General features: G+C 47.0%; 3 protein-coding genes and 1 pseudogene across 5 annotated transcripts; 1 reads left to right on the forward strand and 3 right to left on the reverse strand.

Moving 5' to 3' along the window:
* Nucleotides 1-4,970: 4,970 nt before the first annotated feature.
* On the reverse strand, nucleotides 4,971-7,184 carry LOC103627189 (casein kinase I). The gene is made up of 8 exons (XM_020537746.2): nucleotides 6,616-7,184; nucleotides 6,456-6,526; nucleotides 6,101-6,162; nucleotides 5,916-5,979; nucleotides 5,736-5,833; nucleotides 5,552-5,634; nucleotides 5,352-5,458; nucleotides 4,971-5,087 (listed from the first exon to the last, which is right to left on the reverse strand). Exons 1-6 carry the CDS (start codon nucleotides 6,640-6,642, stop codon nucleotides 5,606-5,608), a joined length of 351 nt encoding a protein of 116 aa, XP_020393335.1. The 5' UTR covers nucleotides 6,643-7,184; the 3' UTR covers nucleotides 4,971-5,087; nucleotides 5,352-5,458; nucleotides 5,552-5,605.
* Nucleotides 7,185-7,383: 199 nt separating this feature from the next.
* Nucleotides 7,384-13,290, reverse strand: LOC103627190 (R3H domain-containing protein 1-like; annotated as a pseudogene).
* A 1,026-nt stretch (nucleotides 13,291-14,316) lies between these two features.
* Nucleotides 14,317-20,945, forward strand: LOC103627192 (ankyrin repeat domain-containing protein 50). 3 transcript variants are annotated; one of them, XM_035959190.1, is made up of 6 exons: nucleotides 14,328-14,435; nucleotides 14,818-15,610; nucleotides 16,514-19,306; nucleotides 19,413-20,048; nucleotides 20,127-20,178; nucleotides 20,686-20,914. In XM_035959190.1, the coding sequence occupies exons 2-3, from the start codon at nucleotides 14,864-14,866 to the stop codon at nucleotides 17,699-17,701; spliced, it is 1,935 nt and encodes a 644-aa protein (XP_035815083.1). In that variant the 5' UTR covers nucleotides 14,328-14,435; nucleotides 14,818-14,863; the 3' UTR covers nucleotides 17,702-19,306; nucleotides 19,413-20,048; nucleotides 20,127-20,178; nucleotides 20,686-20,914. The 3 variants fall into 3 exon arrangements, with proteins under 3 accessions (XP_020394131.2, XP_035815083.1, XP_035815082.1); XM_035959189.1 differs by lacking the exon at nucleotides 14,328-14,435 and having other exon boundaries at nucleotides 14,477-15,610; nucleotides 16,514-17,574; nucleotides 18,999-19,306; nucleotides 20,686-20,945; XM_020538542.2 differs by having other exon boundaries at nucleotides 14,317-15,610.
* LOC103627191 (endo-1,4-beta-xylanase 1) lies at nucleotides 19,434-24,080 on the reverse strand. The gene is made up of 3 exons (XM_008647488.4): nucleotides 23,705-24,080; nucleotides 22,894-23,481; nucleotides 19,434-22,252 (listed from the first exon to the last, which is right to left on the reverse strand). The coding sequence occupies exons 1-3, from the start codon at nucleotides 23,870-23,872 to the stop codon at nucleotides 21,230-21,232; spliced, it is 1,779 nt and encodes a 592-aa protein (XP_008645710.2). The 5' UTR covers nucleotides 23,873-24,080; the 3' UTR covers nucleotides 19,434-21,229.
* Nucleotides 24,081-25,291: the final 1,211 nt, after the last annotated feature.

A 25,291-nucleotide genomic window follows, 5' to 3' on the forward strand; every position in this document is an offset into this window, starting at 1 on the left:
CTTCCGCCCAGCTATGGAAACTTCATCACGAACTACCATATGCATGGGGCAGAGAGGGGCCTCAATGAACTATGTGGCATGCTGAAAACAGCAGAGGGGGACATAAAGAAAAGCGCTGGCAGCAGCGGCCATGTGATGGCGGTCCAAAACAAACCCAACTTTAAGAAGAAGGGTAAATCTCAAAAGAAGAAGGGCAAGGCAAAGGATACAGTATCCAAGCCAAATCAAAAGCCCAAGGCTGGACCAGCTGCAGATGCAGAGTGCTTTTATTGCAAAGAACTTGGTCACTGGAAAAGGAATTGCAAGCAGTACTTGGCCTCTATTAAGGATCGCGGCGGTAAGGGTACAGCCGCAGCAGGTACACTTGCTATTCACATTACAAAATTTTTTCTTGCTGATTCTTATATTAATTCTTGGGTATTTGATACCGGATCGGTTGCCCATATTTGCAATTCGATGCAGGGAATGATAAGAAGTAGAAGCGTGAAAAGAGGAGAAGTTGATTTCCGGGTAGGCAATAATGCAAGAGTTGCTGCGTTGACCGTCGGGACGATGCAACTCCACCTCCCATCAGGATTTATTTTGGAGTTAAATAATTGTTATCTAGTTCCTAGTATGAGTCGAAACATTATGTCTCCTTCATGTTTGATGAAGGATGGTTATTCATTTGTGAGTGAAAACAATGGTTGTGTGATCTCTAAGAATGGCATGTTTGTGGCTTTTGCATCCATTATGAATGGGTTATTCATTTTAAATCTTGATGATGCACCTATCTGTAATATTAGTGCTAAAAGGCCTCGGCCTAATGATTTAAGTCCTACTTACATGTGGCACTGTCGTTTGGGTCATATAAGTGAGAATCGCATGAAGAAGCTTCATTCTGATGGGCTTTTAACTTCGTTTGATTTTGAATCATACGAGACATGTGAAGCTTGCTTACTTGGTAAGATGACCAAGGCGCCCTTCACGGGTTTACCGGAGAGGACGTTAGATTTATTGGAACTCATACATACTGATGTGTGCGGACCAATGAGTACGACAGCTAGGGGAGGATTCCAATACTTCATAACCTTCACTGATGATTTTAGTAGATATGGGTATGTCTACTTAATGAAACACAAGTCTGAATCCTTAGAAAAGTTCAAAGAGTTTCAGAATGAAGTAGAAAATCAGCGTGGCAAGAAAATTAAAGCACTGCGATCAGATCGTGGTGGTGAATATTTGAGTCATGAGTTTAGCAATCATCTAAAGAGTTGTGGAATTGTTCCACAGCTTACGCCGCCTGGAACGCCTCAGAGGAATGGCGTGTCTGAGCGACGTAATCGGACTTTATTGGATATGGTTCGATCAATGATGAGCCAGTCGGACCTACCTTTGTCGTTTTGGGGATACGTTCTAGAAACAGCAGCTTTCACACTAAATAGGGTACCGTCTAAGTCCGTAGTTAAGACACCATATGAGATGTGGACTGGGAAGACTCCCAGCTTGTCTTTTCTGAAGATTTGGGGTTGTGAGGTTTACGTCAAGCGACTACAGTCAGATAAACTCACTCCAAAATCGGACAAGTGCATGTTTGTGGGATATCCAAAGGAAACTTTAGGATATTACTTTTACCACCGGTCAGAGGGCAAAGTGTTTGTCGCCCGGAACGGTGTGTTCTTAGAGAAAGAGTTTCTCAAAAGAGAGAAAAGTAAACAAAAGGTGTATCTTGAAGAAGTTCAGGATGAGCCAGTGGGACAAGATTCAACAAGTGATGCTAATGTAGCAGAACAAGTTGAGACGTCTATGGCAAGAGAATCACCACCACAACCACGAAGGTCAGCAAGGCTTCGCGAGGCACGAGGAGAAGTGCTATTGTTGGGCAATGGGGAAGTGTTGTTGTTAGACAACGATGAACCTGCAACATATTCAGAAGCGATGATGGACCCAGATTCTGAGAAATGGCATGTCGCCATGAGATCCGAGATAGATTCCATGGGAGAAAATCAAGTTTGGAACTTGGTTGACCCGCCTGCTGGTGTTAGACCTATAGAATGCAAATGGATCTATAAGAAGAAGAAAGACATGGATGGAAATGTTCACATCTATAAGGCTCGACTTGTTGCAAAGGGTTTTCGACAAGTTCAAGGAGTTGACTATGACGAGACATTCTCGCCAGTAGCGATGCTTAAATCTATTCGGATCATTCTAGCTATTGCCGCATATTTCGATTATGAGATTTGGCAGATGGATGTCAAAACAGCTTTCCTTAATGGAAACCTAGATGAGGACGTGTATATGATACAGCCCGAGGGTTTTGTCGATCCGATCAATGCTGGAAAGATATGCAAACTTCAGAAATCCATTTATGGGTTGAAGCAAGCATCTCGGAGTTGGAACATTCGTTTTGATGAAGTGATCAAAGGGCTTGGTTTTCATCAGAATGAAGAAGAAGCTTGTGTTTACAAGAAGGAAAGTGGGAGCGCTGTTGTATTTCTGATCTTGTATGTGGATGACATATTATTGATTGGGAATGACATTCCTATGCTGGAGTCCGTCAAGGCTTCACTGAAAAAGAGTTTTTCTATGAAGGACTTAGGGGAAGCAGCATATATTTTGGGCATAAGGATCTATAGAGATAGGTCGAAGAGGCTTATAGGGTTAAGTCAAGATACGTACATTAACAAGGTTTTGAAACGGTTCAACATGGAACAGTCCAAGAAAGGGTTCATACCTATGTCACATGGTAAACACCTTAGCCAGATGCAATGTCCTACAACGGCTAATGAGCGGGAGCGCATGAGTAAGGTACCATACGCCTCAGCAATTGGTTCAATCATGTATGCCATGATAAGTACATGCCCAGATGTTTCATACGCTATCAGTGCTACGAGTAGATACCAGGCTGATCCAGGTGAGGATCACTGGACAGCGGTAAAAGGCATTCTTAAGTACTTAAGAAGGACTAAAGATATGTTCCTGGTATATGGGGGTAAGGAGGAGCTCGTTGTAACTGGTTACACCGATGCTAGCTTCCAAACTGACCCAGACGAGTTAAAATCGCAATCAGGTTTTGTGTTCACAATAAATGGTGGTGCTGTTAGTTGGAAGAGTTCCAAACAGGAGACTGTGACTGATTCTACAACAGAAGCCGAGTACATTGCAGCTTCTGAATCTGCGAAGGAAGGTGTTTGGATAAGAAAGTTCCTCATCGAGCTTGGTGTGTTTCCTAATGCATCTAGCCCATTGAACCTCTACTGTGACAACAATGGGGCTATTGCGCAAGCTAAGGAGCCAAGGAACCACCAGAAAAACAAACACGTACTGCGGAAGTTTCACCTCATATGGGAATTCATTAGGCGGGGTGAGATAAAGATATGCAAAATACATACAGATTTGAATGTTGCTGATCCTTTGACAAAACCTCTTCCACAACCTAAGCATGAGGCACACGTGAGATCTATGGGTATTAGATATCTTCTAGATTAACTCTAGTGCAAGTGGGAGACTGTTAGAAATATGCCCTAGAGATAATCATAGAGATGAGCATATTTCTTTGTATCCATGATATATATATTGCTTAATTGAATATCCATGGAAGACACCTTGTATTGATTAGCAATTATGTGAATTGTTTGTGAGATTCTTTACTTATATGGTTATTCTAAATGATGTCCCTAGTCAGAGTCGATGACTAGCATATGTATTAGTTGATGACTACATTTCACAAGTCATGAACATGGAGATATTAAACTAATAATGTGGGCGCATGTATGACATGAGGCTGGACCGACCCAACGTGAGATATTGTAATATAGTTCTCTTCTTGCAACATGAATATTGTATCCTTAGACCTGAGATTGTCGCATGTTCTCAAGATGTCAATTGACTTACTTAGGGACTATCAAACGCTATCCCGTAACTGGGTAGTTATAAAGGTAGTTTTGGGTTTGTCAGGAAGCATGCTCTGAGGCATGGTTAGTCAAGATGGAATTTGTCCCTCTCTTTGTGAGAGAGATATCTCTGGGCCCCTCGAGTGATTGGATCAAGAAATGCATGGCCGTGCTCGGGTTAAGAGTTAACCATTGAAAGGATTCCAATTCACAGTATCGAGAAAGAGAGGTCAGCTTAGAGCCAGACCAAATATCGTGAGACAAAGGGAACAGCATGTACTTAATGTCGCAATGGTTCGTCTGATATGATCTTTACGTACACATAGGAGTTGACATGTCTTGCTAGAGGCCGCTGTCAATTATTGGGCCAAGTAAGAGTACTCGGGCTATGTCTATTTGTACGTGAACCTATAGGGTCACACACTTAAGGGGAAGGAAGCCTAATTCGGATTAGATCCGAAATTAGACTGGGCTTTAGGGTTAATGATGGGCCTCGGCGTCAGAAGCCCACCATAACACCTATATAATGAGGGGCGGGGGCGCGGTTAAGAGATAACCTAATTTGCCACCTACAAACACTACAAGAAACTGGTTAAAGAACGTGGGTGAAAAACCGTCGAACTTAATGTAATAGGCCGTCGAACTTACCATAAGAACGTGGGTTTACCCACGAATATAGCCGACGACGATTTTTGGACGAACTTAAAGAAGTAAGTTTGACGGCCCCCACGTTCTTAAGGTTAAGAACGTGGGTACCGTCGAACTTAACATTAAGAACGTGGGTACCGTCGAACTTAAGGTTAAGAACGTGGGTTTTTAAGTTCGACGGGGGCCGTCGAATTTTTTCCCATAAGTTCGACGGCACCCACGTTCTTAACCTTAAGTTCGACGGGGCCACGTGGCCGTCGAATTTATGGGTCCTACGTGGGTCGGCAAGGGCTGCCCATTAAGTTCGACGGTACCCACGTTCTTAACCTTAAGAACGTGGGTACCCACGTTCTTAACCCTTTTCCAGAAAAAAATAAAAAATACAGAAATAAAAAATTAGACACACATAATAACATATCATGCAACACAGAATATCACATACAATACAGATTTCAAACACATGGATATATATACATATCACAAATTCACACAAGTCCAAATACATAGAGAAGCAGAGAAGCGGCAGCACTACAGCAGACGTCGGCTGGACATAGAGAAGCGGCAGCACTGCAGCAGACCACGTCATCAGAAGATTAAAATGCTACAGTCATCAGAAGATTAAAATGTGAACCTAGACAGAAGCAGGGAAGAAACAAGGACCTTTTCCACACTTGGTAGCCTTTTGCAAACATGGGTAGTTATTATGACGATTGTAATCCCAAACAGACATGGGTAGTTATTATGACGCCCATTGCAAATTGAGAATTCCAAATTGAGCATTGAACTTATGAGAGTGACAGGACGAAGGAGAGATGTCAGTGTGGATCATACCATGGAGCATGTTGGACACGCTTCCCCGGCTGTAGTAATCGTACACGAGCAGCTTCTCGTCCTTGAGCCACAGGAGCCATCCTAGAGCTTTGTCCTACTGCTGGAGCCTAAATAAGAAGGCACAAGTGTAGTCAGGAAAAAATATCCACGTGTGCGCAATTAAAGAAAGTTAGGAGGGTAAGTTTATTCCTTGTACAGACAATTGCACGAGGTGGAGCAGTGGTCATCTGTGCCTGTTGGTACTTTAGAATGGTCTAGTTAAAAACATAATCAAACTGAAAACCTGCCCAATGGATAACATAATTCCGATTTAGCATTTTTGCTACACTGAGAAATGCATACATGGTTTATCATTAAATGAAATATTGGGTGTATTAAACCAACCTTCCCGAATATTGGGTGTATTAAATGCAATTTTCCTTTCGCTAATCTTTTCATACTTTTGTTTTTTGTTCCCAGCTTTCAGGCCCTGCCATGGAAGGCTGACAGTAGGCAAACTATGTATTAACCCAGACATATCAGAAAATGAGAGGTGAAATGGTGAATCATGTTACAGTAAACAACCTTCCTCGCAAGAAGTACATCAGTACATATCCAAGAGATTCCATGTCATCCCTCTGGCTTTGTTCTGCGAGAAGACATCAATTATAATATAGAAATGAAATGTCATGGAAAGGTAAGAGAAGTTTTTCAGGAATCCAGAAACAGCATGCCTGGAAACTAGCTACCACCAATTGAATTAAACCTACCAATTCCAAGGTGGGTATTTACACTTGCATATCTTGTTGTTCCAGTCAAGTTCTTGTTCTCTCTACAATTACATGGACAACACTGAAGGTTCAGATATTTTAAATCGAGGTGCTGTCTCAAATCATGCTAAGAGAACATTTTCCAGATATTTGAATTTCTAGTGGTACATGGAACAATATCAAACATGGGCATAATATAATTATGGACCTGGTGTGGCAGCATCAGAAATTACAGAAGTAGAATATATTGTTGGTGACACTACGGACCAAGTACAGTTATTTTACGGTAAAGGCAGAAATAAACAAGACGTTGCACATCAATTTCATTCAAATTTCACACACACAGCATGCTTACCTGTATGGAATGTGCTGGTGTGTTGATGTATCTCTGTACTTCTTTGCAAGTCTAAAATCGATAACATAAACCTATACAGAGATTAAAATCAGTTATTAATGTGTGTACCTACTAATAGACCCATAAATAAATGTAGATTGAGGGAATATAGCTAATCAACCTGGTTTTCTCTTTTCCCGAGACCCATGAGCCTTGTTTTAAAGGCGTCGCCTAGGCGACGCCTAGGCGTCGCCTAGGCGTCCAGGCGCCCGAAAGATCCAAGGTGTCCCCGTCGCCTAGGTAAGAAGCAGCAAGAGGGCATAGGGCAGAGGGGAAGGGAAAGGGGCGGCGCTGTTTCGGGTTGGCAGCGTCGAATCGGGAGCGGCGGAGGCCAAATCGTTGGCGGCAGCGTCCAAATCGGCGGCGGCGGCGGCGAATCTGAGGCGGCGACGGCGAATCTGAGGCGGCGGCGGCTCAATTGGGGGCAGCGGCAGCTGAATCGTGGGGGAGAGAGGCAACCTAGGGTTGCCAGAGGAAGGATTATATGGGCTGGCTGGTGGGCTGGGCCTCCTACCCCTTCCTTCTCCTTTTTTTCTTTTTCTTTTTTTCTTTTTCTTCCTCCTCCATGGGGCTGTTTTGCTGATTCTCAGGTTGATAAGGCGTCGCCTTGCTCGCCTTAGGCGTCGCCTAGGCGTCGCCTAGGCGTCTAGGCGGTGGTCCGGCGCCTTATCTCGCCTTACCGCCTTAAGAACCATGCCCATGAGAACAATGCTAATCAATGACATTTGGTGGAAATATAAAATTCAGGAAATAAACTCACTTTCTCAAACACTGCATCTCTGATACGATCCAAAATTGCAGATTTATTCGAAAGTGCACGGCTAAGAAGACTGCGAGTAAAAGCATATCGGCGCTCCTTGGTCACTGTGCAGATGACTAATATGCTGGAGACTTAGGAACAGAGGGAGTACATCACAAGATTTAGTGTTTCCTATAAAAAGAAAGAATCCTCTTATTGACATGCTTCACTAGGATCCCATCATTAGCAATCAAACTGATATTTTGCAGTTGACTTGAAAAGTTTTGGACGATAGTCAAATGAAGAACTTCATACAATGCATAAGAAACTACAGAGCAGAAGCATGGTAAAAATAGCCATAAAAGCTTTCCTGTCTACGGTGCGCTAAGAGTTTAGCATCAAAGAGATGTGTTACGACAAAAGAAACTGACCTGTCATAGCTTCTGTCATAATCAGGATCCTTGCGCTCTAGCTCACGATCTCTGAAAATTGCAAACCTATTGTTCTGCTTGTTTCTATTGACTGCATGCTCCTTATCAATCTTGATTCTATTTGACCTGCTGCTAGCTGAAGTGGTAGTCAGGCTCCTCTCAAGAGTAATTTCGGCCCCTTGACCTATTCTATTGCTTGGGTTCAACTCCAAGGAAGTGGACCTATCCTATTCTGTTGTTAAATATCCGCGCTCGTGCCTTGTTGTATTCCTCTTTTCTTTCTTCGACGCTTTTTTGGAGGTTGTCTCTAGAAGAGTGAGCACTTGAGCTTTTCATGCCATGGAAATTCTTTTGAGGTCTCTGCTTAATAGCTACTTTCGCCACAGAGATGTCTTCTTGTGGCAGATTAACTGGAATATCTGCAAGGCGGACAGCAGGCAGTCGACAGTCGAATGTTGTCTTACGAAGGATGATACGTGAACCAGTTCCATCAGGCAAACTGTTGTCTGGTATGGCAATGGACTGCAGGAAGTAATGTTGCGCCAGGCGATGTGCAGCAAGACGCAGATACGAAGTTGGAAGGCCATTGAATTCATACTCTGTACGACTAGGGTCATGAATGAACTTCAAAATTTCTTGCTCCATTCTTAGCACTGCAGAAAGGAATAGACTGGAGTCAAATACAAGGACTAGGCGTATTTTGTCGATTAATATTAAAGCATTAGGCAATGGAACAGTAAAATGTAAAGTTCTAGTTGGTGATAATTGGGTTAAATAGTAGAACCACGCGACCATCAGATGCACAAGCTGCTTGGAACAAACACTTGCAATTCATAATTTTTCGAACGGGGTTTTACTATCTGATGGCTGTACAAAATCTCTTATCCTATGGGACCAGCATGTTTGCACAAATGAAAAGGACATAAATTGTATGGAAAACACCAGTCACATTTTCCAGATACCTCACTATAGTAGCAAGCCATAAGGGATGAAGTACATAAAAATACCACACAGTATATAAGTAAGACCAAGAATACATGTACCCTATGAATAAAGCAGCTAGCCGCCTGGGCACATCTCAAAACAAGCAAGGAACACTCTGCACGAATTCTAAGCTAACCTTTTTGTCGCCTAATCAAGTTAGTAGAATCACATAACAAACAAATGGAATGGTAAACTAACTGCGGAGGAGGCGTTAATTTTACCAGAAAGCCTCTCCCTTGGCTTCTCGAGGGCCTCTCGTAGGAACTGATCGACCTGGGCTACCAGGCCCTCGCACACATCTGAGGGAGCCGAAGGAGCGCCCTGCGGCTGTAGTGTGGGCGGCGGCTGGGGCGGGTCCTGGCCGTCAGCGAAGTCCGGCGAAGACGACATGCGTCGCGCGGAGAGGATGAGCCGGCTCAAGGGCCCGTCTATGTCGGCCGTCTCCCACGAGTCCGGCACAGCGGCTGCGGCATCCTTGGCTGCGGGCTCCGTGTCTTTACGTGCGCGTGCGATCCGGAGCTAGAGAGCGGAGAAGCTGGAGCTAGAAACGAGGGCGGCCATGGGGCCGGGCCGCCGGGATCTGGAGGAGGAACCGCAGCTAGGGTGGAGGTGGCGGCGCGCGGTCTGGCGGACGCGCGTGGTGGAGGTGGAGGTGGAGGAGTGGGGGCGCGGTGGAGGAGCGGGCTAGCGGCGGGCGCGGTGGAGGAGCGGCTGGCGGCGGGCGCGGTGGAGGAGCGGTGGCAGCGGGAGCGTGGGCTGGCGGCGGCGCTGTGGAGGAGCAGGGACCGGTGGCGCGCGCGTAGGCGGGATAGAAGATAGACGCGTGGGTCGCTAGGGATTTAGTTTGGGTTAAATTCGACGGTGTCGACGTGGCCCACGAACTTAAATTAAGAACGTGGGTACCCACGTTCCTAATACTATAAGTTCGACGGTTTTATCTATGGCGCACGAATTTAAACTAAAAACGTGGGTACTCACGTTTTTCAACAAACCCGTGAACTTAACTCAATTAAGAACGTCGGTACCCACGTTCTTAAGTTAACCCACGAACATTTATTAGTTTCTTGTAGTGAAACCAGCAGCCGCCGCTTGCCTCTCGCCCTCGCCAAGCCGCCGTCGCGAACCTAGCAGTTCGGTACGCGGCGCTTCCTCCCTGTACGTGTGGATACCTCGGAGGTGCTGCATCTGGAGCACTTGGACGAACCGTGCGAGGACGTGAAGGACGCCGGCGACTGCACGGCACTGCTCGACGCGTTCGTCTACATCGAGACGTCTTCCGCTGCTCTGCGCGTCTAGTGGTAATTCCATGACCTATAACCGCAGTAGTTCTTGGTATTATGGGGTTGAAAATTTTGTTTTGCGCTAGTGTAGCATCCCCGTAATCCTACAGGAGGCGCCTTGCTCGATGATTTTCTTGGAGCCTTTGATCATCAATTCAAAGCTCACAAATTTTCCTATCACTTCCTCAGGAGACATTAGTTTATATCTAGGATCACCACGAATTAATTGAACTTGTGTAGGATTAAGAAAAACGAGTGATCTTAGAATAACCTTGACCATCTCATGGTCATCCCATTTTGTGCTCCCGAGGTTGCGCACTTGGTTCACCAAGGTTTTGAGCCAGTTGTACATAGCTTGTGGCTCCTCCCCTTGGTTGAGCATGAAGCGACCGAGCTCCCCCTCAATCGTTTCCCTCTTGGTGATCTTGGTCACCTCATCTCCTTCGTGCGCGGTCTTGAGTACGTCCCAAATCTCTTTGGCACTCTTCAACCCTTACACCTTATTATACTCCTCTCGACTTAGAGAGGTGAGGAGTATAGTAGTGGCTTTGGAGTTGAAGTACCGGATTTGGGCAACCTCGTCCAAATCATAATCTTCATCCCCCGGTGATGGTACCTGCACTCCAAACTCAACAACATCCCAAATACTTGTGTGGAGTGAGGTTAGGTGATGCCTCATTTTATCACTCCACATGTTATAATCTTCACCCTCAAAAACAGGTGGTTTGCCTAGTGGGACGGAAAGTAAAGGAGTACGTTTGGAAATGCGAGGATTGCGTAGGGGGATCTTACTAAACTTCTTGCGCTCGTAGCGCTTAGAAGTGACGGACGGCGCGTCAGAGCCGGAGGTAGCTGGCGACGAAGAGTCGGTCTCATAGTAGACCACCTTCTTCATCTTTTTTTCTTGTCGCCGCTCCGATGCGACTTGGTGTGTGAAGGGGATCCTTTCCCCTTGTTGCTGGACTCTCCCGATGGAGTCTTCCCATGGCTTGTGGCGGGCTTCTCGCTGGTCACCACCTCCTTCTTGGCGTGATCTCCCGACATCACTTCGAGCGGTTAGGCTCAAAGGAAGTACCAGCTCTGATACCAATTGAAAGTCACCTAGAGGGGGGTGAATAGGCGGAATCTGAAAATTATAAACTTAAAGCACACACTACAAGCCGGGGTTAGCGTTAGAATAAAAATCGAGTCCAAAAAGAGAGGGCGAAAACAAATCACAAGCAAATGAAGAGTGTGACACGGTGATTTGTTTTACCGAGGTTCGGTTATTGCAAACCTACTCCCCGTTGAGGTGGTCACAAAGACCGGGTCTCTTTCAACCCTTTCCCTCTCTCAAATGGTCACCTAGACCGAGTGAGCTTTTCTCTTCTCAATCAACGGGTCACTTAGACCCCTCATAAGGACCACCACAACTTGGTGTCTCTTGCATTGATTACAAGTGTCTTGGGAACAAAAAAGAAGGAAGAAGAAAAGCGATCCAAGCACAAAAACTCAAATGAACACAAATATCTCTCTCTCACTAGTCACTATTTGATTGGAATGATCTTTGGACTTGAGAGAGGATTTGATCTCTTGTTTGTGTCTTGGAGTGAAGTCTAGAGCTCTTGTATTGAATGCAATGGCTGAAAACTTGGATGCCTTGAATGTGTGGTGGTTGGGGGTATTTATAACCCCAACCACCAAAGTGGTCGTTGGGAACTCTGCTGTCGACGGGCGCACCGGACAGTCCGGTGCGCCACCGGACACTGTCCGGTGTGCCAGCCACGTCACCCAACCGTTAGGGTTCGACCGTTGGAGCTCTGACTTGTGGGGCCACCGGACAGTCCGGTGATGCACCAGACAGGTCCTGTTCACTGTCCGGTGCGCCTTCTGGTGCCTGCTCTGACTTCTGCGCGCGCAGTCCGCGCACTGTAGCTCATTGTTCACCTTTTGCAGACGACCGTTGACGCGCTAGCCGTTGCTCCCGCTGGCACACCGGACAGTCCGATGCTACACCAAACAGTCCGGTGCTACACCGAACAGTCCGGTGAATTATAGCGGAGAGCAATTTCCAGAAACCCGAAGCTGAGCAGTTCAGAGTTGATCTCCCTGGTGCACCAGACACTGTCTGGTGGCACACCGGACAGTCCGGTGCGCCAGACCAGGGTAGCCTTCGGTTTTCTTTGCTCCTTTGTTTTGAACCCTTTCTTTTGACTTTGTATTGGTTTGTTGTGAACCTTTGGCACCTGTAGAACATATATTCTAAAGCAAACTAGTTAGTCCAAATGTTTGTGTTGGGCAATTCAGCCACCAAAATTATTTAGGAAAAGGTGTGACCCTATTTCCCTTTCAAAACCATACAATCTTAGGACCATGTATCGTTTTGTTATAAAATATCTTACAATCTAGTTGACCTAGCCAAGAAGGCTAATCTCTACTATGAATGTAAGAACACAAGCAAGAACAAGATAAAATGCAAATAAACTATAGTGACAATTGTCGGTGTATGATTAAGCACTTGAATTTGAGATTTCACAATGATAACAATGATTGTCCAAAGATAGGTTGATATGAAGCAAAATCAAAACCTATCGTGGGTGGTGGATACTGATTATATAGTTTAAGGGGCAACCACGAACCCCTATTCATACTCCACTAGTGGGCCTACACATTACATGTCCTGACAATATAAAAAGATGGCGACACAACACCTGTCTTAATTATGGATGCTAAATTATTTTGATAATTTATGTTGATTGTGATGGAATTTCAATGTAAAACCAAAGTCATCAGTTATCCTATGAAATTATATTTACTTCCACAGGTGGATCATCAAGAATGGAGTCTGTATTTCCGGGTGTCCACTTTCCTTTAGGTTAGTCCTAGATTCTGAGATGGGCTCAAACTTGATACAGACTTAGCCTCCAACTTGGCTTAGACACCCTTGTTGGGATCCAAAGGTGGGGACCAAGGATGAGGAGATACAAAGGCTTCTTTGGTGTGTTCAACATCTCATTAGGGTTTGCTCTAACTCGATTCATGTTCCCAAGGGTGAATATCATGCTCACAACAACGACACAACTCTTGGAAAAAACAACTACATCGATAACTAGGAGTGACACTACTCTTGGAGTAGTACCTTACAAAGATGATACTCCTTGTTCTCTTTTATCTTTCTTACTGGGAGTGATATTTAACTTGCTACAGAGACATCCTTACTAATAGAGTGTGCCTCCAACTACGTGGAGGAGCTAGTGCTCCAATCTCTTACCTTTATAGCGGTTCCTATACTCAAATTCAAAATATAAAAGAATTGAAACTGTTCTTTTGGAATCGTCACTACACATCTTTGTAAATGGGGGCTCCACAAAATCGTAGCACATCCTCATACTTTTATCACTAGCTTTTGAACTCAAATTTTATTATCAGTACTCTAACGATATGGTCATTATCATCAAAACCCATATTAGAGCTTGATTGCACTTACACCTTTACCCTATACATTCGATTCCATCTCCTTCAGTGGAGATGCTACACAAGCATCAACCTCCATCAAGCCACGTGCAATGAACAAGTCTTCCATGGCTTGATAATCACATAAAAACAATATACTCACTCTACTATATTATAAACTAATCTCTATGTATCTCAACATAAACGCTCATTAATCTACCTAGATTGTCACTCAATTAAAAAACAGAACGGGATTCTTTTAAAAATTGACAAAAAAAAGTTATATAGATTGATACAATGCACATGTTGCGAGGTTAAGACATATGGCTACTACTAACAAAAGTTTTACATCTCTAAATTTATATGGCTTTCTTCAAATTCTATTATAAATTATTTCAAATTTCTAATAGATCCAATAGAGAAGATTTTTCCCACTTATAACCTATAGCGTATGCTTTTTTCGTTCAGAATTCAACGTCCCAGATTTTTTTTAAGAAATATTGGAATTCTGGTTTTTTTTATTGAGAATCCAAACACAAGCGAAAACAACACGGGCGGTTAACATCCTGAGGGTTGATTTGGTGTCCAGAGATCACGAATAGATCTATAGAAAAAAAATCTTCTTTTTATTTAAAATTGAATGACAACGATTTCTCTGTATGGATCTTTCCGTGAAAGCTGATCATCAAATCGGCTCTGAGAAAAAAACCCAACCTTATCCTTTTGTAGGTTCGCTTATCACCGATATTTCCAAGGAAAAATAGCAAGCAAGAGAGAAGCTGGCTTCCGAGATGCCGGTCTACATCATTATCCTGAGCGCGTATTCCTTGGGCCCTTCCCGTCTCTCGTGTCTCACTCGAACTTTCCACCGCCGGACGCCGGTACGTGAACGCCTGCAAGACGCAGAATTTTTCTCTGTCTGTATAAATAAAGTGTAATAACTCGTCAAGGTTTTTTTTTTTACTTTCTGCTAGCGTGCTCCACGTTGCTGTACAAAAACTGATGCCGAATAGCAGGGGGGAAAATGGACAGAAAGCCAGCCGGTAAAAATAGCTTCAGGCAACAGGAGAAGCAGGTGAGCCCAAATCCGTGCCTGCTCTCTTGTTTACTTGCTGTTTTTTTTCTTCTTCTATGGATCTAAACGTTGCTTCCGCTGCAAAACTTGCGCCTGCATTCCTGGCTCTTGCTATGGTGTTTCATAATTTTTTACTAGAGAAAAAAAATGAGAGGTTGGACTGGAATGACCTGGTCCTGGCTGGGCCTTTTGTCCTTCATTCACATTCCCAAACTGCTCCATCACTTTATACCGCCGTCTCATCTCGTGCTCGTGGTGTCCGTGTTCCTCCTCTTGGCGGGGCCGGCCAGAAAAGCTTGCTGGACGGTTGGCTCCGGAAACCGGATGCGTCTCAGGTCAGGCGCCTGATTTTTACTTGGGTTCCCATGGTTCGTTTCCACAGCGCAAACCACCTCCCAGCTTTTAGTCAGTATAGTCTGCTGGAGCCCATGGAGGTGCAGCTGGCGACGGAGCAACCGGGGGACCCGTTCCTGCCGCTGCGGTGGGAGAGCACGGGCGACCAGTGGTGGTACGCCACGCCCATCGACTGGGCGGCGGCCAACGGCCACTACGACCTCGTCCGGGAGCTCCTGCGCCTGGACCCCAACCTCCTCGTCAAGCTCACCTCGCTCCGCCGCATCCGCCGCCTCGAGTCCGTCTGGGACGACGACGCGCGCCTCGACGCCGCCGCCAGGAACCGCGCCGCCGTCGCCCGCCGCCTGCTGCTCGACTGCGAGCCCGATAACGACAAGCAGCCCCCATCCCGCGGAGGCGGAGGCGACGCCGCCAACCGCCTCCTCCGCGCCGGCTACGGCGGATGGCTCCTCTACACGGCGGCCGCGGCCGGGGACGAGAGGTTCGCGCGGGAGCTGCTCGCGGCGCAGCCGCTGCTCGTCTTCGGCGAGGGGGAGTACGGCGTCACCGACATCCTGTACGCCGGCGCGAGGAGCGGACGCCCCGAGGTGTTCCGCCTCCTGTTCGACGCGGTGCTGTCCGCGGCGCCGGCGTGCCCGGTCGGGGGTGACGACGGCGAGTTTAGGCGCGAGATGATGAACCGCGCCGTGCACGCCGCGGCGAGGGGAGGCAGCCTTGCCGTGCTCAGGGACCTCCTGCGCGGCTGCTCCGACGCCGCGGCATACAGGGACGCGCAGGGATCAACGATCTTGCACGCCGCGGCTGCAAAGGGCCAAGTTGAGGTATGTCTTGCAGTTTTTTTCCTTGTCAGCTTTATTCTTTCAAGATGGATGGACGTCGTCATCCGCAGCACCATGCAATGTATGTCCCGTCTGTTTAACATTTTCAGTGCTTGATTTGAAATTATCCGTACGGTTTGATCTATATAGACTAGTAATTCTGTACAAACATATGTTGCCTTTCACTTGCTTCTACTTGCAATATGACTGAACATTTTAGCCAGGTTGTCAGCTTGTTAGAAAAGTTCTATTTTGCATAGTTTAATTGAGTGAACAAAACATGTTGAGCATTAAAGTTGATTCAAGCCAATACTGCTTCTCTGATCTATAATCTAAGAATTGTTCATCCCTGTTTTGTTTGACTTTATTCCCACTTTGGCCCTTAGAGTTGATTCGGTGCACATGCTTGCTTGCCATTGCCAGGTTGTTAGTTGATCATGCGAATATGGATTAAACTTGTGGAATGACTCGATTAATCTAATGGTTGTACCTGTTGTTGTTGGCATTCACATATTATCTTTTAACACCGGATTGGAGCTTCATAAAATGTTGTCTGCCATCAAAATTTCACAGCAAAAGGGTACTTAAGGTTTGCTTGGTAGCACGTGAATTAAATTGATGCCTTTGGCGATGGAAATTTCCATTGACATCCCTAGTCATTAGTACATTTATGTTGCTGTCATGGAACCATTTGTAGTTTGTTATGTTCACTGATTGAAGGATGATCATTCGAGATGGCTCTTTATTATGATTAGAAGGGTTAAAAGTATTTTCCTTCATTCTGTATTTCTGTTGCTCCAAAGTTAGACCTTGGGATGGGTCCTGTGCTCAATTTTCTATGTACACACAGTTTACAAAGTACTACTAAACTAAATTTATGAACAAAAAAAATACTGTACGCTGCAGGTTGTGAAGGATCTGATTGCATCTTTCGATATAGCGAACTGTGTAGATGACCAAGGGAACACGGCGCTGCATATAGCAGCCTTCCGAGGCCATGTCCAAGTGGTCGAGGCTCTCATCACCGCATCTCCGTCTCTTATATCAGCAACAAACGAAGCCGGCGACACGTTCCTTCACATGGCACTGACTGGCTTCGGGACTCCCGAGTTCCAAAGGCTTGATCGCCAGACGGAGCTCATTAGGCAATTAGCGAGTGGAGCAATCGTGGATATCAGCAGCAGCACTATTATCAACGCGCAGAATGACGACGGGAAGACAGCTCTTCACTTGGCCGTGGTTTGCAACCTGCATTCGGACGTCGTTAAGCTCCTGATGAGCGTGCCTTGTATTGACCTCAACATCTGCGACAAGGACGGCATGACTCCTCTGGATCTACTCAGGAAGCAGCCACGGACGACGGCGTCAGAGATACTGATCAAACAACTGATCCTGGCCGGTGGGTTCACAAGCTCAAGGGACCACGAGACTAGGTCGGCTATCGCTTCTCAGCTGAAGATGCACTCCATTGTAGGAAGCCCGGGGACATCGTTCAAGATACCAGACGGCGAGATCTTCTTTCTCCACGCTGCTGGAGTCGACGTGTCGGGCGGCATCGGCGAAGGAGGAGCAGCAGTACCGTTTTCCTCCGTTATTGCTAGGGCTGACGTCCTGCATGGACCCAAACTGAAGAGGCTCAACTCTTTCCAAGACGCGGCGAAGCATATCAAGGTCCTATTCAGATGGCCTCGCCGCGGATGGAACAAGTCAGGCAGCGGCGGCCGAAAGGGTCTGGACGACGACGATGCCTCGTCTGTGGACTCTGCCAAGACCTGGAGCCACGAGGAGACCCCGACACCGCTGAGGCAGAGGTATTCCAGGATCGGCTCGCTGTTCAACAAGCGGACCTACGCAGCAGGCAGGGCTTCACCTAGCGAAGCAGTGAAGAAGGGTGGAGTGGTACAGCCAGCTGGTTCTACTCTACTTTCGACATCTCTGTCGTCGTCGTCGGCGTCCTTGGTTGACAGGTTCGAATCTGTTCATCAGGACAACGATCAGTCTCCTTATGTCAGTAGGTTGATCAGGCACACACCTAAGAAATCTGGATCTCTCAACAGTAGACTTATGAACCAGTCCTTGCGCCTCAGGGCCTAAGATAGGCAGCAACATCGACAAGGCTTCTTGCTTCCCTCACTAGCTAGCTGGTTACATTTTACAGCTTCACTGGTAGCAGACACAGATAATTCTAAATATCTAGCCGCCCTGCCACAGCAGCAGGTTTGTATCTCTGTGGTTGCCGGAGAGTGGGTTTGAGCTTACTTAGGGCTTGTTCGGTTAGCTCTCAATCCATGTGGATTGAGCGGGATTGGATGGGTTTGAATCCCAAACAGCTCAAACTTCTTCACAATTTTTTCCAATCCCATCCAATTCATGTGTATTGAGAATAACCAAACAAGCCCTTAGTGTTTGTGTTATCTCAAAATGCGAGTAATGCGATCTTGCAATGCGATCTTGGGATATTCATGTACATGATATCTCAAAATGCTAGCAATGCGATCTTGCAAAAAGAATTTCAGCATAGCGGGGAAACCATACATAGAAAGATAAGCGAGTTCTTTGGTATAATCCCTACTCTAACTCAAAGATTTGTGAAGCTCCCAAGTGTAAACCATCCACATGTGAAGATTACATCCAATCCTCGGTTTTGGCCTTACTTTCAGAATTGTATTGGTGCAATTGATGGGACACACGTCCCCATAACTATTAGTGAAGAGAGAGCCCCTCCATTTAGAAATCGAAAAGGAACCCTTTCTCAAAACGTGATGTTGGCGTGCGACTTCGATTTGAATTTCACATTCATCTCATGTGGGTGGGAAGGGTCCGCATCTGATGCAGGGGTTCTTCAATCAGCTTTAAGAAAGGGTTTCAGAGTGCCAGATGGTAAATACTATCTTGTAGATGGGGGATATGCAAACACTCCTTCTTTTGTTGCCCCATATCGAGGAGTTTCTTACCATCTAAGTGAATATCGAAGGCGAGGGTCAAGTACTGTATATGCTGATTATAAGGAGTTATTTAATCATTCTCATGCCCTCCTTCGCAACCACATAGAAAGGTCCATTGGTGTCTTGAAGAAGCGATTTCCCATCCTCAAAGTGGGCACCTTTTATCCCATAGAGACTCAGGTTTTGATTCCATCAGCAGCAGTTTCATTTCATAACATGATTAGAGGTTTAAATGGTGAAGATGGATGGTTGGATCAGCACCCAACTAACATCAATTCTAGTCAATTTGTTGAATTACCAGAGGGAGATAGCAATTATCAGTATAGTAGTCAGTCCAATGCTGGAAATGCTCTTAGAGATCAAATTGCTATGCAGATGTGGAATGATTATAATAATCATTAGTATTATTTTGATGTAATAGTCATTGGTTATTGTATACTATGTAGTCATGGCTAGAGCTTCATGGAATATGAACTATGAGAAGGTTCTTGTTGACATCTTGCACGAGCACAATCATGTGAAGTACCGGGGCCAGAATGGTTGGGCACCAGAAGGTTGGCGTTCTATGACACAAATGTTCAATGAGAAGTGCCCGTTGGCTAAGTTTACAAAGGCACAGATCCAGGAAAAAGAAAAGGAACTTAAGGCAAACTATAAGGTGCTGAAGGAAGCCCGCAAGCAAAGTGGTGTTGGATGGAATGAGGCCATGGGTATGATCATTGCTGAACCACCAATATGGGCAAATATAATTGTTGTAAGTTTTTTTACTAATCATTCTTATTTCATTCGACTAATCATTCTTATTTACTTTTGATTTTGGTTACAATCTAATTGTAGTATATTTTTTATATAATGAATAGAGTAATCCAAAGGTCAAGAAATTTCAGTCAAGGCCATTCCCTTTGTATAATCAGTTGTCAGCACTCTATGATGGCAGTTGTGCCACCGGTGATCTCAATTTTACATCAACTCAGCAACATACATCATCCCGACAACAATTACATATTCAAGCTGAAGTTGAAGCTGAAGCTATGAGCTCTTTCAGGATTGATGATGACCTCGGGGTTAACCCTGATTTGAACCAAATCTCTTCAAATTTGCATGGGTTGGGATCTTCAAGTACCCGTGTTGAGATTGGTGGACATGACCGCACCCCGGCATCTTCAGAACAGCGAGCGGAGAGTCATGGAAGGAAGCGTAAGCAAAGTCAGATTGCTGGGGTTCTTGAGGAATATTTGGATTACAAAAGGCAACATAATGATAAGTTGCTTGATGTGGTAAATCAGATTGATCAACAAGCTGAGGGATGTAACAAGAAGGAAGAATATTGTATTGGAAAGTGTGTTCGTGTGTTAGAGTCGATGGAAGATATAACTGAAGAGGAGATGGCAGCGGCAATGGGTGTGTTTAAGTGCGAGGAGAACAGAGAAATATTTCTGAACAGCCAGAGGCCACGTGTCCGATTGTTGTGGCTTAGAAACGAGATCCACAAGCAGGTAGTTATATAAAGCACTCAATTTCTACAATTTTTTTTGCTTCATGGTCACATTTACTAATTTCTGCAATATTTTCAGATGTCCACCAATCTCAATATTTTCAGATGTCCACCAAGCCTTTAGTTTCCTGGTAAGCAAAAAAATAATTCAATAATATTCTTTCAGCCAATAGCATATTGAAAAATAGCCTTCAGTTGTATGGTCACATTTACTATTTCTAAATGCTTGTTTGGTGCTGACAGCTTGTTGTTGCTGCTGGCCTTACTTATTCTATGCATTTCTGGAATTCTGTCTGGCTGGTAGCCTCCAAGATCTCTTCGATCTCGCTGAAAAACGTCACTTCCTTTTGACAATTTGTTATTGGCCAGTACCTTAACAAACCAATTATCACTGGGCTTGCGAGCTCTAGATCCTTTTCTATAAACTGTGTCACACAGTAGGTCAACCGCTTATTTCCTTATCCCACTTTTCTTGTTTCTTCTTGTTTATTCTACACTGCACTACAACCATCTATAATTTCCTTATCCCACTTTTCTTGTTTCTTCTTGCCTAATTTCTCACTCAAGTTACTACTGCCCGCAGATTCTTGCTTAATTTCTGATTTGGTTAATAGTATATATTTCTTCTGTTGTTGCAGGGAGGCAATGGATGGAGCTCTGCGACAATAAATACAAGATGTTCAAAAGAACGTTATTGTTGTGTTAACATTTTGGGCATACCAAGTACTTTTTTTTGTTATGAGTCTGTCAAACATATGTTAAATTTGTCACTAATTTCTTATGAGCTATTTCTGTGGTCAAAGAAAGTTGTTTATTTAAGTGGCATGAATCAAAAAATCTTAGGAGACTTCTGTTTGATTTTGTTTATTTTTAAAAGAAAGTTGCTTCAGCGTACAAATTTTGAGGGGCATATTGTTGTTTTTGCGTACAAATTTCTGTTTGATTTTGTTGATTTTTATTTTTTCTATTTTACTTGTGATTTGATGATGATCACACTTCTAGCAGCTGCCGATGTGTGGCTCCAGAGGGCAGCAGGGCAGCTGACCCATGGGGCACCAAAGGATGTCAGGGCAGCGCAGCCCCGCTGGGCAATGCCCACCCAGGGAATTCGTATGACAGGAATTTGCCCCCTCCGGTGCTAGCTCCCCTGTGTTTTATTGGCCCCGGTCACCAAAGGATGTCTTAGGTGCCGTGGAAGCCCCTGAACCTGAACTGTCCGTCGGCGTCGAGGCGGCCCCGCGCGTCGGACATCCACTCGCTCCTGAGGTCGATGAGCCTCTGGCCGGCGTCGTTGACGGTGCCGTCGGCGTTGACGAGCGCGGCGTCCTGCCTCCACATGTGGCCCTGCATGAACCCCCAGAGCACGACGCCCTGCACCGCCGGGTGCGCGAACGCCTCGCGCAGGACCACCTCGAGGTCGTCGGCGCGGAGCGCGTCGTCGGGCTCGCAGACGTCGACCTCCGTGAACCAGACGGGCAGGCCGGTGGCGGCGTAGACCGTGTCGAGCGCGTCGCAGATGACCTCGCCGACGGGGTGGGTGACGTGGCCCTGCATCCCGACGCCGCCGACCCGCGCGCCGCCCCGCTGCAGGGCTCGGACGAGGTCGACGTACCGCTCCGGCGTGGCGGCCGGGTCGCCGCCGCACTCGACGTTGTAGTCGTTGACGAAGAGCGCGGCGGCCGGGTCCAGGCGCGCGGCCTCGCGGAACATGAGCGCGGGCACGCCGTCGCCGAGGCGGTCGCGGAAGAAGCGGCCGTGCAGCATCTCGTTGTTCACGTCGTAGTGCGGGAACCTGCCGGCGTAGCGGCCGAGGAGGCCCCCGAGGCGGTCCCGCACGGCCGCCATGAGCTGGTCGGGGTCGTCGCGCCCGATGTCCTTGACCCACTGCTGCACTTCGCCGTCCACGGCCCAGAAGATGCAGTGGCCCCGCACGGGCTTGCCCGCCCGGTCGCAGAAGTCGAGCAGGCGGTCGGCGTCCGCGTAGTTGAGCTGCCCGCGCTCCGCCTCCGTCCAGTACCACTTGAGCTCGTTCTCGAACACGGCCCAGTCCATGTGGCTCGTGAAGAAGTCCACGAACGCAGGGTCCTGGATCACCGTGCCGTTGATGCAGCTGCCGATGGGGAAGGCGCTGTCCAGCTGCACCACGCGCACCGACGCGCCCGCCGCCGCCCCGCTCAGCTTCACGACCACGTCACGCTTGCGCACCTGCATGCCAACCGTGCATATATTTGAGAGTGATGTGCACTGATTAATTAAGTGATTATTAGAGGCCGGCCGGTCTGCAACTGCAATAGCAAAACAATGTCGTCGTCCCCGTACTCCCGTTACGTGTGCCTTCATTTGGCGCGGTCACTATCGGCAGTCCGCAGTCAGCACCCGTATACGTCATAACGCAACACGCGCACGCCTAACAACAAGAGAAGAATGCGTACGGGACACCAACGATATGCAGCACTCTTCATTTCTCCCGGCCCGGCCCGGTAGCCGTGGAAGACACAGGAAACGACACTTGTGCGTGGCTATTTTAAATTTTACGCACATCACAACCAAAATGGCACTAGATAATCCTCGATGGAATTGTTTGTCAAGCCAAGTTGATGTTCACTCTCATCATCATTGCAGTATATATGACAGCAAAGGCAAACAGGTTTGCTGCTGCTGCTGCTGCTAGGTGGACATACTAGAAAGAGCACGTATGAAACATTAGGTTGGCTGGCCTTGGCCGTGATAATACTAGAAGGAAGGAACACACGTAACGTTAATTAGTCGTCGGAGATAATAATAACCCGGTGGTCATTTCAGGACGTACGTGAATAAAACGAAGCGAGAAAGCGCGTGTCGCTCACCTTGTCCGTCTTGTCCTTGAGGTACCCGAAGCGCGCCTTCGGGTCCGTGGCAACGATCCGAAGGTCCATGACCTTGACGTCGACGCCGGCAGGCGCGCCATGCACGTGCACCGCCGCGCTGCGGGGGCACTCCCTGAGCCGGAACGCGCCCTTGATCTCCGCCCACCTGCTGCACCCTGCCGCCGCCGACCCGGAGTCGGAGTCGGAGGCGGCCGAGCAGGCGACAGCGCCGCACTCGACGACCACGCCGTCGTCGACGCGGATGCTGACGCGCACGGGGTGATGGCGGTACTGCTGGCGGGCTCCCTCCTCCTCCTCCTCCGCCGCCGCTACGGCTACGCTGGCCCAGCCCGCGACGCGGTACGTGACCCGGGGCCTGAGCGCGCCCGGCGGGATCGCCTGGCGCAGCCCGTCCTCCTCGCCGCCGCGGCCCGCCGCCAGGACGTACCGGCCGCTGCTGGGCGTGCGCTCGCCCCCGACGGCGGCAGCGGGGAGCCTGGCCGGGTCCCGCTCGTGGCGCAGCGACAGCGCCGTGCGCGCGCCCGAGGGAGCCCAGCCGATGGCGTTCGCCTCGAACACCACGTCACCCTGCAACAGAGATCATGAGACGGACAAGTATGCATGCGCTTCTTTTCCGCAACTGCACTGTACTGTAGTGCAATACAAGTGGGCAGCGTGGCAGCGCGCGGCCAGCGGATTGAAATTAAAGCGCCGCTACCTGCATGTATCATATCATCTTTGTTGGTAATTATACACGTACGTCAGACGACGCAGCAGGCTGGCCTGCTAGCTGCCACATGAGTTTGCATACCTGGTGGTGAGGACTGCAGGCCATGGTCGTCGGCAAGCTGGGTCGTCGGAGGAGTTTGGTGTTGGGATGGAGGGGAAACTTGTTTGCTCTCCTGACTTGTTGCGAGGAAACGGGACCCGAGGACGCAGCCGTATTTAAAGGCAACCGGCGGCCGTCACATATCATCATTATCTATATCATGACAGGAAAATCAAATGTATACTACCGCTGGAGTTGCTTGCGGCAATGCGTACGTAGTACAGCAAAGACCAACTGACTTGTTACCCCCAGTTGATTCAAAGAACAAACTGCAAGCAACTAGCTAGTTGCGACGATTGTTGTTACCAAGCGAACGCTCTCTCACTCTCCATTCTTATTTTTTTTAAAAAAAAAACTCAAGGTGATCAAAGCAAGAGCACCCCGTACGTGCAGCTGCACTCTAATTGGCCAGACACAACAAATTTCTAGAGATGATGATGATGTATACATGCCTTTTTCAAAGCAAGCAGTGGGTGTTTATCAATTAGGTTTCTTCTCTTGTACTGTATATCTCGGCACATACTCTGTCTCTCTTACACTGATTCGATCGCTGCATGTGTGTCACAAACCGATTACAGCATGCACCTGGTAGTGTCGCGCGTACCTGCTGCCACATCAGTTCACTGCAGAGTATTCCCTCGGTTTCGTTTTAGTTATCGCTGAATAGTACAAAATTGAACTATCCAGCGACAACTAAAAAGAAACGGAGGGAGTATCATTTATTTCCGCTGGAAAAACATAACTACCCCAGGATAAACTATATATATCGAGCGACCACGCTACCCCTATTTTATTAATTCTATATCAAGTACATATAAATCTTTGGCAGTTGAAAGCATATACGTTAATGTACAAAACCACATGTTTATATGGAGCGTGCAGGTCAAGTATATAGATGATGATCGAGCGCATATGCATGGCAGGCACCAGTCGCAAGTTGCAGCCGCCGCCCGCACTGCATGCGCCCATCAGTTTATTAGGCGTACAGCGTCGCCAAGACTGCTACGGCATGCATGGCTTCAAGGCACGGATAGCGGCTAAAAGCTAGCAAAAGCGTCGCGTGCGTGCATGAATTGTGTTGTGTCATGTGTGTCAGTGTGTGTGTGTGCGCGCACATATTTTATGGTGATGCACCGCGACATCGCTCTCGCCGTGCCGACTTCCGTGCACTGACCAGTTTAAGGCGGCCTCCAACGGCTCACTCTTGTCCTCCCCCTCCGCGGTACTCAAACTCCCCTGCTCGCTCACCCTATTTGGCGTCCGAACGTCTGCGGATCCCTCTCGGAACCGGCCGGGGGAGCTCTAAGCTAATAATCCCCACCCGTTCGCTAATCGCTATATTTATTTGTAAAATTAACATGTTTATATAACCTGATAACAATATGTATTACGGTAGTATAAATATTATATAATTTTTTAACCTTAAAAACTGGTATAGAAATGTTAAATAGTTGAGTTAGAGCGTATATGGGAAGTTGAACCAGAGAATTGTTGGAGAGTGAGAGGAATAAGGGGAGGTATATATTAAAATATGAATAGATAGTACAGATAGGGGATTTGAGAGGAAGA

Source organism: Zea mays, chromosome 5 (assembly GCF_902167145.1).
Source record: "Zea mays cultivar B73 chromosome 5, Zm-B73-REFERENCE-NAM-5.0, whole genome shotgun sequence".
In the NCBI taxonomy this organism is placed as follows: domain Eukaryota; kingdom Viridiplantae; phylum Streptophyta; class Magnoliopsida; order Poales; family Poaceae; genus Zea; species Zea mays.

Coding starts and splice junctions, on each gene's coding strand:
- LOC103627189 (XM_020537746.2), bottom strand. CDS start 6,642: ATGGGTCTCGGGAAAAGAGAAAACCAG. Junction 6,527..6,615: donor TCGGGAAAAGAGAAAACCAG/GTTGATTAGCTA, acceptor ATCTCTGTATAG/GTTTATGTTATCGATTTTAG. Junction 6,163..6,455: donor CACCAGCACATTCCATACAG/GTAAGCATGCTG, acceptor ATGTAATTGTAG/AGAGAACAAGAACTTGACTG.
- LOC103627192 (XM_020538542.2), top strand. CDS start 14,492: ATGGATCTAAACGTTGCTTCCGCTGCAAAACTTGCGCCTGCATTCCTG. Junction 15,611..16,513: donor CTGCAAAGGGCCAAGTTGAG/GTATGTCTTGCA, acceptor TGTACGCTGCAG/GTTGTGAAGGATCTGATTGC.
- LOC103627191 (XM_008647488.4), bottom strand. CDS start 23,872: ATGATGATATGTGACGGCCGCCGGTTGCCTTTAAATACGGCTGCGTCC. Junction 23,482..23,704: donor CCTGCAGTCCTCACCACCAG/GTATGCAAACTC, acceptor TCTCTGTTGCAG/GGTGACGTGGTGTTCGAGGC. Junction 22,253..22,893: donor TCAAGGACAAGACGGACAAG/GTGAGCGACACG, acceptor GTTGGCATGCAG/GTGCGCAAGCGTGACGTGGT.